The sequence below is a fragment of the Acromyrmex echinatior genome, chromosome 2 (assembly GCF_024713525.1).
Source record: "Acromyrmex echinatior isolate Ae372 chromosome 2, ASM2471352v2, whole genome shotgun sequence".
NCBI classification, from domain to species: Eukaryota; Metazoa; Arthropoda; class Insecta; order Hymenoptera; family Formicidae; genus Acromyrmex; species Acromyrmex echinatior.
In genome coordinates this window covers 1,524,772-1,540,749 of record NC_141853.1, presented here as the reverse complement: position 1 = coordinate 1,540,749, position 15,978 = coordinate 1,524,772, and the positions used below count along the sequence as shown (strand labels likewise).

At 30.0% G+C, this 15,978-nt stretch overlaps 3 protein-coding genes across 10 annotated transcripts; 1 reads left to right on the top strand and 2 right to left on the bottom strand.

Annotated features, from left to right (window-relative positions):
- Positions 1 to 670: 670 nt before the first annotated feature.
- On the bottom strand, positions 671 to 7,635 carry 128up (GTP-binding protein 128up). The gene is made up of 8 exons (XM_011067109.2): positions 7,404 to 7,635; positions 7,139 to 7,304; positions 4,976 to 5,106; positions 2,556 to 2,795; positions 1,513 to 1,681; positions 1,301 to 1,430; positions 1,091 to 1,213; positions 671 to 1,018 (listed from the first exon to the last, which is right to left on the bottom strand). Exons 1-8 carry the CDS (start codon positions 7,443 to 7,445, stop codon positions 916 to 918), a joined length of 1,104 nt encoding a protein of 367 aa, XP_011065411.1. The 5' UTR covers positions 7,446 to 7,635; the 3' UTR covers positions 671 to 915.
- A 312-nt stretch (positions 7,636 to 7,947) lies between these two features.
- LOC105152696 (uncharacterized) lies at positions 7,948 to 11,213 on the top strand. 6 transcript variants are annotated; one of them, XM_011067111.2, is made up of 6 exons: positions 7,948 to 8,298; positions 9,807 to 9,946; positions 10,006 to 10,168; positions 10,269 to 10,389; positions 10,470 to 10,596; positions 10,777 to 11,213. In XM_011067111.2, the coding sequence occupies exons 1-6, from the start codon at positions 8,237 to 8,239 to the stop codon at positions 10,839 to 10,841; spliced, it is 678 nt and encodes a 225-aa protein (XP_011065413.2). In that variant the 5' UTR covers positions 7,948 to 8,236; the 3' UTR covers positions 10,842 to 11,213. The 6 variants fall into 6 exon arrangements, with proteins under 6 accessions (XP_011065413.2, XP_011065416.1, XP_011065415.1 ...); XM_011067114.2 differs by lacking the exon at positions 7,948 to 8,298 and adding an exon at positions 9,403 to 9,562; XM_011067113.2 differs by lacking the exon at positions 7,948 to 8,298 and adding an exon at positions 9,459 to 9,604.
- On the bottom strand, positions 10,634 to 15,743 carry twy (fas-binding factor 1 twitchy). 3 transcript variants are annotated; one of them, XM_087403103.1, is made up of 13 exons: positions 15,562 to 15,743; positions 14,133 to 14,629; positions 13,834 to 14,031; positions 13,617 to 13,751; positions 13,201 to 13,400; positions 12,869 to 13,031; positions 12,485 to 12,776; positions 12,168 to 12,400; positions 11,931 to 12,074; positions 11,706 to 11,870; positions 11,526 to 11,647; positions 11,355 to 11,460; positions 10,634 to 11,047 (listed from the first exon to the last, which is right to left on the bottom strand). In XM_087403103.1, the coding sequence occupies exons 2-13, from the start codon at positions 14,454 to 14,456 to the stop codon at positions 10,973 to 10,975; spliced, it is 2,157 nt and encodes a 718-aa protein (XP_087259229.1). In that variant the 5' UTR covers positions 14,457 to 14,629; positions 15,562 to 15,743; the 3' UTR covers positions 10,634 to 10,972. The 3 variants fall into 3 exon arrangements, with proteins under 3 accessions (XP_087259229.1, XP_011065412.2, XP_087259228.1); XM_011067110.2 differs by lacking the exon at positions 15,562 to 15,743 and adding an exon at positions 14,764 to 15,148; XM_087403102.1 differs by lacking the exons at positions 11,355 to 11,460; positions 15,562 to 15,743 and adding an exon at positions 14,764 to 15,147.
- Positions 15,744 to 15,978: the final 235 nt, after the last annotated feature.

Genomic DNA, 15,978 nt, shown 5'->3' with positions numbered 1-15,978 from the left:
GCTCGGGCCCTATTAAGGGGATCCTAAAGTCCCCTGTTTTATCACGTAAGCACGTATAATTTTTGTATAAAAAATACTTTTTTTCTCTTTCACTGAATCGAAAATCCTTTTTCAGAATTAAAGTATACGCATTAATACTTGTGTCTGGAAAGTGGAGTTTATACCGAAACCGATCAAAAATTTCAAAATTGATATATTTTTTACCATTTCTTAGGCTGTGTTCCCATTTCGTTTCAGTGCAGTATTCAGTAGCCGCCATTTTACTGGATACTGTACTGGAGAAGCGTTCCCAAATGACTGGCTAGTGACGTTATACATTGCAGCCTCGTACGCGTATTGGCTCATAACATAAAACTATTCTGATAAACGAAGTCACTAGTCAGTATCCAATGATTTGGAAATGCTTCTGCAGTACAGTATTCAATAAAATAAATAAATAAAAATACATGTCGATGTGCGGCGCACGGCGCAACCTCTGGTGATTTCGTCGGAGTTCGAGCTTTGAAATCCTATAACTTTTGTATGAAATATTTTTTTCAGAAATGCTTATTTTTCAAGACATTTAAAAGATTCGGGACTTTGTGTATCTTATATACGCCCCCCCCCCTCTCTCTCTCTCTCTCTCTCTCTCTCTCTCTCATTCAAGACATTTTAAATGATAAAATATAAATCTGATTATTATTTTATATACACAAAACCAAATGCGTTTATAATGTTACGAAGATTTAACCACAATTTTTCATCATTTATGTTGCATCTGCATCTTCTCATCGATCAAATAACGATTTAAATCATATATTATATGATTGTGTATTAATTTATCCATTATAATTAATTAAAATGATCTTTTTAAATATATCTCATTAGTTAAGTTTATTTGTGCTGCCAATAAACGACTGTGCAAGGAAAACAATATCACACTTTCTTCACAATTTGCACAACATCCTCGTCACAAAGAAGATGGTCCTTCCCTACCTTCTGGGGTTGATGTTTTACGGATGAGCCCCATACCAATGCGCTGCAACAAAAAGAGTAAATATTTAGTAATAAAAAAAACCCCAAAACTAATGATGAAATATGAAAGACATACTATTTAAATTCTTTTGCGATTGATCTATGAAGCTTGTTACAAAAATCTTCAACAGTTCGCTTTTCGGTGTTTAGTACTACGGGTGCGTTGTAATCTGGGAGTTGTCCCTTCGGCTTCGTATAACTATTTTAAAAATTAAAATTATATTGTTTTAATAAAATTCTATTAAATTAGCTTATATGATATATACGAGATAAATTGTAAACTTACATCCTAACAAGTTGTAGATAATCCCACATTTTCTCTAATAGATCATCAAAATTCCATTTATGATGGGCTGAGATTGGCACGCAATGTGGAATTTTATAAATAATATCTAGTTCTTCTATGCTTATTTGATCTACAAGAGAATTCCCCATTTTTATCAATATTTCTTATTGTACAATACTTATACTTATATTTATCATGTTACACACAATTACCTATTTTATTTAAGAGATAAATACAAGGGATATAAACGCGATTCCCTTCTATAACGTCAATCAAATCGTCTGAGGTAGCATCGTACCTTAGTGTAATGTCCGCATTACTAATTTTGTATTCTGACAAGATCATTTTCACTGCGTCAAAATCTAGTTCAGATTGTGGACACTGAAATACAAAAACGTAATAACTTTTAATATCAATATTTGGTGTATTGACTATCAATATTAATCAGGTGGTATGTAATTCCGAGCAAGAGCAATCAACTCATAGTTGATCAATCCTAAGTTCAATTCCGATCTCATCCTATATATTTTGTTTTATAAGAGACGAATTAAAAAATTGTAATAATCAAATAAGGAGCATACAGCTAAACGCAAATTATTCGTAGCGAAATCATATATTTAAAATTATTGTTAACAATTAAAATTCATAACATAAACGTTTCGGCTGATGGGTCCCATCGTGGCGCAAAGAATTAATTATAAATTATTGTAATTATTAATTATTTCATAAATCTTTTTCAAATAAATAATAAAACTGATAAGAGATCAGATGTGGAAATTATTGCACAGTTAGTCAATAAAATAAATTTAATACATACGTGCACTAAATAAAATAATATTTAATGATTACAAGCTTCAATTTATGTTTTGAGCTTTCTTCAGATCATAATTATTAACAACAATAATCTATTTATGGGTCATGATAAGTCACTTCTAACGTTGATTGACCACATGAGCATTGCTCACATGTGATTGGATGACCGCTTGACAAGAATCTCTAGTTGTACTAGAGATTTTTAATTAACCCATGCAAGTGAAAATTAACAAAATATTTAAAACTGAAAGTAGCTTATCCTCAAGGATCCAAGAATAGCAAAAGTATCAGTAAAACATGATATCGTTTTATTTACGTTTATTGTATTAAACTTATTTTATTGACTAATTTTGCATAATAATCTCCACCTGACTCCCGTATCCATTTTATTATTTATTTATTTCAATTATCAAGAGTCCATTATTACAAATTGTTTTCTCACCATTGTTTGTAAATTAATACCACCTTTGTCCTTCTTTTTGAAAGTTATATTTGGTGGCTGTTTATTCAATCGCAGACCAAAACCTTCCAATTCGTGTTCAATCAGTCGCTTATGTCCGAGTGGTTTGAGCACATCTAAAACGATGAAGATTAAGCTGCATGTTCGTGCCACAGCAATGACTTGTCGTCCACGTCCCTTGCCATCTTTTGCGCCTTCTATAATACCTGGAAGATCTAACAACTGCAAGATGCATTCTGTTATAATCTTACTTGATTTTATTATCATATACACGCAGAGAAAAGATTAGCCGATATAGCTAAAATATAGCTGTGGCAGTTAAAATGTATCTTTATAAAGGACAATTTCGTTGCTGCCAAAGCTCAATTTGATATATACATCTAATTCTGTTGTTATTTTGTTGGCATAGTGTGTAGCAGACATTTAAAAAAAATCTGTTTTCTACAGACTTGGCTATCTGGGTAGTTCTCGATGAACGAATTTTGTCTTTCTGATCAGAATATCATAAAATTCCGTAACATCTAATCGTTTATGAGTAACTGACGTCTTCCATGTAACATTTATCAAGATTGCTACACAAATTGGACACAAATTGGACACAAATTGGACACATTACTTCATGTTTTTTATCTCTTTGACGATGATAACTAATATAAGGTGATAATGAAGAGGATAATATCTGAAGATAACTCAATATAGGAAAGATAATATTTCTGTTTTTTATTATGTATTTAACTCCTATTAATAAGTTTCATACGTTACATTTTAAAGAATCGATTCTTATTTGCCTGTTTTATCCTTATATTGTTATTTAATTTTTAAGAGTCCTCGACTGTTTTATATTATTAGGTGTTGGAATTAATTCGTAGCGTTTTACAAGTGATGGGAAGTACTTTCATTAATGTATTTTTTAATGCTCATGTGAAATAAATAACATTCTTTCATTAAAAACGCTACGAATTAATTCCAACACCTAATATTATTTATTTTATTAATTTATATCATTAATACTGAACAAGACTGTGGAATAGATTGTTGTCTAAAATATTTTTTCTAAGATCAAAAATAAAAAAGTTATTTAGAGTGGGACATTAAAATGGGACACCCTATACAATGTCAGCTAAGATTTTTAATCTTGCTGCAAATATTATTAATTTCTATTGTAAAAAGAAATTAGCTTATATATATTTAATTGAACATCATTTTACTCTAGCAGTGAATATTTTTCACTGCAGTACCTAAATTTTAATAGAATAAATTGAGCTTTGACAGTAAACATTAGCTGTCCTTATTATAAGGACACATTTTAACTGCCACAGCTATATTTTAGCTGCGTTGGCTAATCTTTTCTCTATGTGTAGCAAAGTTTAAACCAGCAACTAATATTTAGCTGATATTACTGTCCTTTTTTACATGTACATTATTAACTTCAAATTCTAATTTAAACTGAGAAATATTAAAAGATATTAAAGATGAATTATCTTAGTTATATACAGGGTATCTCTGCATATGGTGTTAAAACTTCTACAGCGGCTTCAGCATATGAAAACAAGTCTAATAAACATATGTTCGATTTCGAATGATTTTAGAATTACAAAATATTGAGATAAGGAAACTGAATTGTAGTAAATGTTGTTTAATGTTCGTTATTCTGTTGTTCTGAATCCTGAATTTTTTTTTGATAGACTAGATCTTTCATTCGTTCCTCAAATTCACTGTCAAAGTGTGGACTAGAATCCTTGCTAACCATATAATTAAGTCCTTCAGGCTGCCTTATTTATCCAGGAAAGGCTTACTTGCACTTTTTGAGCAATGACCAATCAGCACTGTTGGAGGATGTAAATCTTCTAATTCGAAGAAACATGTGGTTCATGCATGACAAGGCACCATCTCACTTTATACGTTCTGTGCGAATGTTTCTCCACTATCCTTATTGAATTGGACGAAGTTAAGATGCTCCTACTGGCCAGTGAGAAGTTCCGACCTCACATCACTGGATTTTTTCTTTGGGACGAATGAAAGATTTAATCTACCAGAATGAGATTCAGAATGCAGAATTATAGCCACTAATACTTAACGCTGCCGATATCCGCAAAACTCCAAATATTTGTCATCAAGTCCGAAACAATTTATTAATTCGTACTAGAAAGTGTATCAAAGTCGACGAAGAAATTTTTGAACATGTTTTGTAAAGCATTAAATAGAATAACGAACATTAAACATTTATTATGATTCATATTTTCTTATTTCAATATCCCGTAACTCCGAAACTATTTGGAATCAGACATATGTATATTTATTAGACATTTTCAACTTATTTTCATGCAAAAGTCATTGTAGCAGTTTTGATACTATATACAGAGACAATCTAAATAAGTAACTATAATCCATTGTAGATTTACCTGTATTTTTGCACCTTTATATTTTATGCAACCAGGAACAGTTGTGAGTGTTGTGAACTCGTATTCAGCTACTTCGGAATATACGCCAGCGAGTGTACTCAACAATGTAGATTTTCCCACAGAAGGAAAACCTGTAAATTTAATTATTGAAGAAAATCATGCGTAGAAACAAAGAATGTAGTATATAATTTATAAGATGTTGATATTCCAAAAGATGCTGCAAAGTTCAAGAGATATTAGTCTAATATAAATCGTTCGAAACTTAACTCGAGAGTTAAATACTTTCTCCTGTCATCACTTTGTTGAGTGAAACAAAGAGAAAACAATAATATAACAGCACAGACTTCTGCACAACACACTTCTGTACAAAGTTGTACTGCAGCCTTAAGCCTTGAGTTTGTGATACTAGAAATTATATACTCCGAGATGTCGGACCAAGATAGAATTGATCAATTGTATTGATCATTTTTGGTCGAATTATTTAGAGGTGATTTGTTAATTTTTTCCTTCTCTCAATCTTGGAACAATTTTTAGTATCATTAATATAAGGCCCTGTGCACAATGGAAATATTAGGAACAGGAATAAATATTAAGATTTCAATCTATTAGAAACTGTGTATTCCGGTGTAACTGATATCTGATAGGTTGAAATCTTAATATTTATTCCTGTTCCTAATATTTGTTCTATTATGCGCCTATGACTTTAAAATAGATATTAGAGTTCAATTTGGATGCTTTTAAAGCTTTCAGTGTTTCTATCTTCGTTTTAGATCTAATAAATAATAAAGACAGAGAATGATGATTATAAGTATTTAGTCCAGATCTACAATAGGTGTTTTAAGCCTTAAGCCATAAGAAATTAACCAATTACCCTGCAAACATAATAGATATAATAAGCCTTAAAGAGATCTTAAAGTCGTCCTGTTTTACGAGATTATGTTTTAGGAGAAATCTCCGAATTGGTTTCACGGATTGCAAAATTTGTTTACAGAATTCATGTAATAATAGAATAAAGAAATAGAAAAAAGTATAAAAAATGCATGAAAAGACATTCCGGAAAACACGATTTCACGAGAAAATCGAAAAAAAAATTAAAAAATTCACTTTTTCTGACACATGCAACTGTTACCTGAGATTAACATTGGCTGCATTCAGCAGAAAAAGCAGCTTTGCAATTGTTGTAAAATTCTTGAATATGAGTTTATGCATTTAGATCCAGTGAGGAACTAAGAGCAGGATCAATCGTATTAAAGAATTTTACAACAATTGCAAAGCTGCTTTTTCAGCCATTGCTTGATATAAAAGTTTTACTTATAAATTAAAAATAAGCATTCGGGCGGGATTACTTGAACGAACAATATGTTTATGGAATTAAGATTCAAAGAATAGAAAAAAATATTTCTTCTAAAATGAAATTACATGCTTTGGAAGGACTTACTTTTTTTATCTCTTTTACAGATTCGAAAATTCTTTTCCAAAATTAAAGTATACACATTAATATGTATCTGTGAGATGGAATTTATTCCAAAAACGATAAAATGTTTTAAATTAAAATTAAGAAAAATTTTTTGTCATTCTCGGCATAAACTCCACCTCACAGACACGTATTAATGCGTATACTCTAATCCTGGAAAAGGATTTTCAAATCGGTAAAAGAAAAAAAATTGTTATACAAAAATTATGATTAATCGGTAATACAGGCGGCTTTAGAATTCCCTTAAGCTTTAAAAAAAATTGATCAATCACAGTTGAATGTGAGAAGAACAATCTAACATGATTGATCAATTCCTTAAGCCTTAAGATTTACTACTCTATTGTGTTTGCAGAATTAAAGTCAAATGCAAGGAAAATAATTGACAATGATTCGTCCATTTCTTATAGCTTAATACTTAAAAATTTATATTATAGATCCAGGCTTAAAGCACACGAGCATTTAAATCAAACGTCGGCTAGAGATAAAGTTTTAAACAAGTCTGTTTAATGACATTGGTTGAGTTCAGTTTCGGTGCTCATGCACTGTGTAAACTTAGAATATCTTTAGCACTCATTACTTGCAGAGGAAAGTTAGAATGAAACTTATAACACGTGAATTTATCAAACTAATATAGAGATAATATAGCTGTAATAGAGTATAAGATTATGATGTGATTGGAAGAGACGCACCAACGAAGCCAATACGAGCATCACCAGTTTTGGCAACTTCAAAACCTTGCTCGCCACCTCCACCACCACCCTTTGGAGTGATTAACTCACGTCTGAGCTTGGCTAGTTTTGCTTTCAGCAAACCTAAGTGTCCAGAAGTTGCTTTATTCTTCTGAGTACGAGCCATCTGGAAAAGCAAATCGTGATGAACAATAATGCTGCAAATAACCTATGCTGCGAATAACCTATTGTGAATCATATCGTAACACAATATAACAGACATTACCTCAGCCTCAATTGAGGCGATTTTTTCCAAGATCGTGCTCATTTTTGGATCTGCTCAAAACGATATCCAATGAATTATTTGATCGAGGTTTCCTATCACATTATTAAAGAAAAGTGCAGCGACACAATCCGGTATGTCACTGGCTACACATTCGCGCGTCCATGTAATTCTGTAAGGAATAAACTCCCACACAAATCCCTCTCTCGGTAATTCCATAGTATACACAGTATACACAGTAGCGCAACTCTCTATCAGCTCTCTGTCTTTGATGTTAGTGTTGGCCAAAATGGAGTGCGCATGCGAGAAATAAGTAAATTATCAAGCATTGTCATGGTTACCACCTCAACTTCTTTCTCTTTTCATCCTTTTTTTCGCTCTGTCAAAATTCCTTGCAAAACTCACTAGATTTATTCGCATCGCATTTCAACGAATGCGTTGAAGTGAGTAAGAACTATTGTAGGAGCATATTGGAGCAAATTGGACCAATAAACCTACTATTGCAATGAAATAATTTAAACTTTATGAAAATTAATAAAAATAAATTATAAATATATTGAAAAATAAAGAAAAATATTAAATTAACTTAAAAATGTATATTTGTATAAAGAAATATTATGTAATTATATATGCTATGAAAATATTATGAGAAAGCTGATATAAAAGAAATTTATATACATATGTTCAAAAAATAAGTTTAAAATACAATAAATAAAAAGTAATCTTTCTTACTCGGTTTTCTATGTTACTTTTGTTCACTTTACAGTAGAGTCTCTCTAAATTTGACTTCTATAATCTTTGCATTCTTCACACGTATTTTTACAAACACTAATGTCATGCTCTTTCCATGTATAGTAGGTTGGACATATTTTGCGCGCGCATCTGCACTTTGTACTAGGTATGCTAGTCTCACAGTGTATGTAATGTAATTCCATAGGCAGATTATGTATAATTATTAATTATTTGTGTAATTCTTTATGTATTCTTTTGTGATACATAATATATGATACATATGTACATATGACTTGTTCTGCTAAGGTTATGTACACTGTAGTGCACTTTGACAGGTTAGCATGCGCAACTGCGCGATGATTGGTAGACTCGTGCTGTAGAGAGGGTACTCTATAATTTTGGCACTTTTATCGCCCCATGGGCCAAATTTACATTCGTATTTATAGTCTTTCCTTATTTTAAGGATGGAGGAAACTTCCATGAAGGATTTCTCGATTCCCAAGGCCTCCTTGTTTCATAAATGGATCTTAAGTCTGCCTTCCCGAAGGAAGGAATATTTTAGGAATTTTAGTAACCTACTGAGAGTAGCATGTCATAATATTGTATATATAGTATATGCATACCTAATATCGTGAATTACGAATAATAAAGATTATAAAGGCATTGTTGATTAAATAAGGTCGTGATTAAGCATTTTGCAACAATAATGGACAAAAATAAAATTAATAGCGAATTTGATTGGACGCACTCATTGCGCACTGATGCACATTAAAACAGCCGTACATACAAAATAACGTAAATATACAATATATATAACGTATATATGTTTATAAATAAACATAGAAATCGATTAAATTGTGAAATATTCAATACATTTTATTGTACTGTTAGATAAAATATGTATTTTATATTCGAAATATTTTATTTTTATACTCAAATTAGTGTACAACGGCTTTAATATGCATCAGTGTTCCAATCGAATACGTCATAATGCTTATTATAAGAAGGAGAAAATGCTTTTAGAGAAGTTTATTTCCGAAAAAAAAGTTATCAAAAATAATTATCGATGCGTCAGATTTAAATTAAATGCTATCGAAAGTAAAAAGACCGGTATGACGAATTAAATTTGGAGATTTGTTTAGTTATGAAGACTATATCTCCTCCTCAAGGAAACTCGTAACCTACCTTGAAAAAACAAAGCTAATAAGGCTCCTTGTTTCCTTGGTCAAGGAAGGTTTATGAAACATGAAATGAGGAACAAGGAATCCTCATTCCTCAAGGAAGAACTATAAATACGGATATTAGAGAGGCTCTACTGTACTTATTTCACGCATGCGCACTTTATTTTGGCCAATATAAAATCAGGAGAGTTGCGTTACTGTATATACTGTGCTTATACTTGACATCGGTTGAATCAGTCGTTTGAAAGTGTAATGTTTAGTGAATAAATGGATTGAAGTTAAATTGAATATGTACAAGTTTCTTTTATAAACATTCTCTGTGCTGTACAATTTGCAATTCATCCTTATAAATTCAAATTCTATAGTGATTACTTTACATAAGTTTGTTTGAAAAATTCTTCAAAATGAAATTAAATGATCTTTTGAGATATATATTTGAAAAGTGATTATTACAATAGAAAGATTTTGGAATTTGTTTTGCATTTTGTTTTAGCGTGTACAATATGGACGATATAGAACGTTTTATAAGAGTTATGCAACAAAAAAGATTGGCTAATCAGCTTGAATTAGAATGTCTCGACAAAGAGCCTAGTGAACATAAAGAGTTAATGAAGGAATTGCGAGACTTGAGAAGTAAGCTATTCTAGATTATTTTTAATTGGAATGAATTTTGTTATTGAAAAACTTTGCAGTTATACAAGGCATAAATCTATTGTTCATAGGGGAGACAGAACAATGCAAGGAGAACATCACAAAACATCTTAATATGATAACATCACACAAACACTCTGTACATAAAATAGTACATTCTACGAGCAATATTTCAGGCTTACCTGTATCACATGATTATGCACGGTATATATGATTCATACATTTTTTATTAAAAAAATTTTATATATATATATATATATATATATATATACATACACTCCAAAACATTAACACTCTGTTTCAGAAATATGACAACAATGTTCATTGATGCAATTGAATTCTTGAATAATATAGGAGATATTCACAAAGCACTCACTAATGTTAAAGAAAATAATGTGGATCCTTCAAAATTAATTCAAGATGTGGTAAAATATTGGACATTATTCACAGGTACTGAAGATAAAATATCTTTAAGTATATTAACACTTTCTAATTTATCTTGTAGACAATGTGCACAGAAGTTATAGAAAACAAGTTATATCAAACAAAGTGCAGTATTGCTCAGCTGGAAACATTGAAGGAAAATATAGTAGTGCTCCAACATCTCTTAGATAATAGTAATAATATTGAAGGTAATCTCTTGTTTATAATCAACACTTGGTAAAAATGTTAGTAATAATATTATTTGTTCTTTATTGAAGATTAAAATAATATATAGCTTTAGGTACTGTACATATATAATAATAAAAAAAAATATCAATTTGAAATATAGTAATCTGAATATAATAGCAACTAAAGATTATTATTTTCAGATGGAAATATAGATTTAATTAACATCAATAATGAATCAACAGATAGCAGTTCAACTATTATGTAATAAATATGTTAACACATGCATTTATTATCTGTTACTTAAAATATATAATATATTAAACAGACAGTTTTCACACATATATGAAAAGTATACAACACATGTATGTCAAATGTTATATCAAAATTTTATGGCAGTCATGTATATTGAATGTTATCTAATTGATCGTCCAGATTCAACTTCAACATTACTAATTGAGGATCAACAACTTCCTGAAAAATAATTATATATATATATATATACTGTATATATATATATTAGGTGTTGGAATTAATTCGTAGCGTTTTACAAGTGATGGGAAGTGCTTTCATTAATGTATTTTTTAATGCTCATGTGAAATAAATAACATTCTTTCATTAAAAAACGCTACGAATTAATTCCAACACCTAATATATATATATATATATATATATATATGTACATACATACATATACGTATATATATTTATAAAATGTTAATTTATGAAATAATTCAAGATAAAGAACATCATTATTATTTCCTAATTATATTTATCTTACTGTAAAATGAGTAGTAACTTGAAACTCATGTTGATTAGATAACGTTCGCTTGTAATTATAAGGGATATTTGTACTTTTTTTTATTTTCTCCAAAGATAATTTTTCGCTGAGAAAATTAAAAAATATTTAAACATTGGTTTTTAAATTGTTAAAATTAATTCAAAATATTACCTTGCCAAATTGAACTTCCCAAATTTCCTGTAATGAGGATCAAATTTAGTTTTATGCTCATTTTCGATGTAATGAGCATCTCTCAATGATTTAGTGGCTTCCTCATTTTTCTCAAATGCTATCTAGATAAATATTCAATTGTGTTAATATCAACTGTATCGCACATTCGATTATCATTACCTGTGTAAAATTTTCGAGATCTTGGGCGCGTGCTAAGAGCCGATATTCTCTTTCCTGTAAAGCCTGCTGCTGCACTTCAAGATATTTAATTTTTTCTTGCCATTTCAAGCGTTCTTGATTTGCGAGTGTAGTGGCATCTTGTGCTGCTTTTATAGCAGCTGCTAACTATAAAGTAAGTTTTTATTTTTCTAATATATTCTATATTTCATAGATTTATCCTTTTACCTCTATTTTTGTGAAGTTATCCGAATTACTTTTAATTGTCTTTAAAACTTCATATTGCTTCTTTTTAGCCGCGATCACTCCTTTCTCCTTTGTTAAAGTCTTTAGTTGTTTCTCTTGTTCGTTAAACCAAGATTCTCTCAAAATCTTATAAAATATATATAATATATAAAAACATAAAAATGTTTTAAATATAATGTTCATACAAATATTAATTATCCATATTAAATGATTACGTACCTGTAAATGATTACGCTCCCATTGTACTTTTTCCTCAAACATTTCTTTTTCATGTGACAAAGATTGTTCTCTTTTTTGTAATGTTTCCAATGTTTGATTAAGCTCCACACTTTTTTTCTCTAATTTGAGCATTAATTGTGTAACGTGCGAATCTAATTTGTCTGCTACTTTCATTATTTTCTCGTGTTCTTGTTCCAATAATTTCTGTTGCTTTTTGATTTCTACATTTTGTACTGTAATAAAATTACAGTGAAGTTATAAAGTGAATAAAAACTATGAATTATTTAAACTACTTATATAATAACATCTTAACATACTTTGCATGTCTTCCTCCTGATTTTTTAAATAATATTCTCTTAACTTTACACTTTGGTCGTCCCTCTGATCAGTCTTTTCTTGCACAAGTTTTATATTCTCTATAATAAAATTAGCTTTTTGTAACAAATCTTGCAAGTCAGTCTTGTGAGCCGCTATGGTTGTCATAGCTAAATTCTCTACCTCTCTCATTTTTAATATGTTTTCTATCGTGTCAAAATGCTCTTTTTGCAGCAGTCTTACGTTTTGAAAATGGCGTTTATGAATTTCTTCTATAAATTGTGCATGTTCTTTCTAAATAAAATAAATCACATTAAACATTAACTTTAATTATAGCAATATAATCAATGCCACAGATAATTTTTAAGTAATAAAAAATTTTATGCCTTTAAATTCTGTACTTCTTCTTTATAAAATGTCTCAATTTGTACTTCATTGTTTTTCAGTTTTTCAATTTTTGCTTCATAATTTGTCTCTAAACACTCAAGTTCTTGCTGCATTTTCTTTTCCAATGTGTCTATTTTTTCTTGTAAGAATCCTATTTGCCGTCTTTGGAGCAATTGTACATTTTTGAAAAAGAAAAGAAATATTTATAGATATATATGCGCGCGCGCGCGTGTGTGTGGTGTGTGCGTATATATATATATATATATATATATATATATATATATATATATAATATATATATATATATATAAAATAATGAGCTCCTACTTACTTATATGACTCATCTAGAATCATTATCTCATTTTTATATTTTTCGTTTAAGCTGTGTAATGTTACCGACAAATGAGACTTTTCTAATTCTAAATTATGAATTGCTTTTTCATAGTCTATATTTTTATGAGTTAAGATACGTACATCTTCCGAATTTGTATTTATATCAGAAATAATTGGAACAACCGTTGTGTTGGATTGCTACAAGATTAATAAATCTTAATTAAACTTTTGAGCTTTTACAGATATTTTCTTCAAAGAAGCCAAAAGGTCTATGGATTATCAGCGTGATCCATTACATCTCTAGTAATAGATTACGAAGTAGTGAAATTCTTTGGCATCCCTGAATAAATCTTAATTACAAAATAATCATAAATATAAATTTTTCTTATTAAAATAAGTAACTTAAAGACTTACTTTAGCATAATTTTCTTCAATTTCCTGTTTCTCATACTCATTGATTTCTATCTCTTGATTATCTGATAAATTTAACAATTTTTTCTTCTCTTGTGGCAGTGATTTGGTTACCATTATCTTATCATCTTGTGGCATCTGTAACGAATAATTACTATAATAAAGAATTAAAACAATAATAGTATTTTTATTGTATTTGTACATCAATGATATTGCTTACTTCTTGAATAATTTTATCAGAACTAGCTCTCCTATATTTACTAAACAATTCTTCGGTAGGCGTTACTTTATCCTGAACATAATCGCTACTTTTTTTATCTTCTGACACTTTTTTAGGTTCCAACCAATTTGGTAAATATTCTTTAATTTCCAATTTCTGTTTATCAAGCTCTGCAGGCACTGTATGTGTTTCTATTGTCTTTGAAATAACAACAGAATTATCAAACATGAGTAGAAAACAAAATTAATAATATTATCAGACATTAGAAATATATGCAAACCTAATGAATTTATATTTACAGTTTGCTTAGCTTGATTTGATGTTGTATCCAAGAAAAATAAACCTAGAGGATCATTAATGATCTCTGAAGTTCTTTTGCCTCTACGAGATTCTCTTGTTCCAAAAGACGTTGGCGCATAAGTCGAATGCTGTGATTGTGTCTTAGAAACTTCAGCTGAAGGTTGTGTAACATCCAGTTCTAATTGTACAGATCTTTTACTAACTGATTCTTTCAATGGTAATGAAGTATGCATATCTCCAAACAGATCTTGCATTAATGACAATTTTTTTATCTTATCATCCGATTTTAATCTTTCAATTTCTGTAGTATTTAATGCAGACATCAAGCTAATCTCTTTTTCATCTGACTTTGAATCTGATAACAACTCTTTGGAAACTTTCTTACTGAACAAATCATCTATTATACTTCGTTTATCTTTTACTGTTACTGGAATCTTTTGATTCGATGACAAATCTTCATTATCGGCTAGCAAACTAACTAATGGATCATCCTCATCTATAAATGAGAAATAATAAAATAATCTATACATCTGTAAAATTAGCTACAAAAACTTTATTAAACGCTTCCAAATGTTTTACTCAGATAAATAACTTATAAAATGCATATTGATTAATATTTTTTAATTGAACCTGCAAATGTAATTCTTTTTCTGCTATTTTCAATGGATGGATTTCTTCTAAATGCATTATTGAAAAGTTTGTCATCCAAGCTATCCATATCCTCCATCATTTCTACTTTTGATCATCTTTGATTATAGGCTTGTTCTTTTTAACTGAACTTTTACATCAGTTTATCTTTCTTCCTTTTTTTTCTCCCGAAGAGAAAAGGAAGAAAGATGAACTAGTGCAAAAATTCAACCAAAAAGAACAGGAGGCCGGAATCAGACTATGCATTGAAGATTGAGATTAAAGATTAAAGATTGAAATTTCACCAATGAGGACAAAGAAGTTTTGGATCCTTTTTTTGTTCTGATTGGTCAAACTTCAATCTTTCAATCCTCAATCTTATTTTTCAATGCGTAGTTTGATTCCGGCCTAAAGCGGAGAGCACAGACTTGCATAATGCATAACACATAAAGCATAAGAAAATGAACCAATCAAAGTCCTTTATTTCCTTTCTGAAATAAGGATTCTGATTGATTGATTTTCTTATGTTTCATGTTTTATGCGTAGTGGGAAGCACATTCTTGCATAACCCCGGATCTACAATAATACATAAAGCATAATGGGTCTTGTACAGTAAACCATTAATCCTAAATCAGAAGTCAGAAGATAAAAATTGACGACTGTGATTGGTCAATTTTTAGCTTCTGACTTCTGATTTATGATTAAATTGCTTATCGTAGAAGGCCCATTAGGTTTGTTCGCGTCGCATGCTCCAATACGCTTCTCCAATTTTTACTTCCTCCAATTGTAGCTCCTACTCACTCAATTGCGCTTATTAAGATGCTTTTTTATGCTGACGTTCATTTTCAGCATTAAAATAAATTGTTGTAGGAGCTCCTATTCTTGAAAAGTATCGCATACGAAAAACTAGGATAATATTGTACAATAGTTCAAACTATAGAACACGTAACGTATACTATATTTCCCTAGATTTTCGTAAATGTCTCTTTTCAAGAATAAGGGCCCTATTCGCGTTGCTCGAAATTCCCCAAAATTTTTGGATTTAAAAGGTTTGTTCACATTGTTTAAAATCTCCAAAAATTTTTGAAACTTGTGAAAATGAGATAGATATATATTTGGGCGAAATAGAGAGAAAACGAAAATGCTGAGTGCAAAAAGTGTAAGCAATGCAAAAACAGACTATTCGTGCCAACTTCGCGTTGTAAGAGAGAAGAGAGA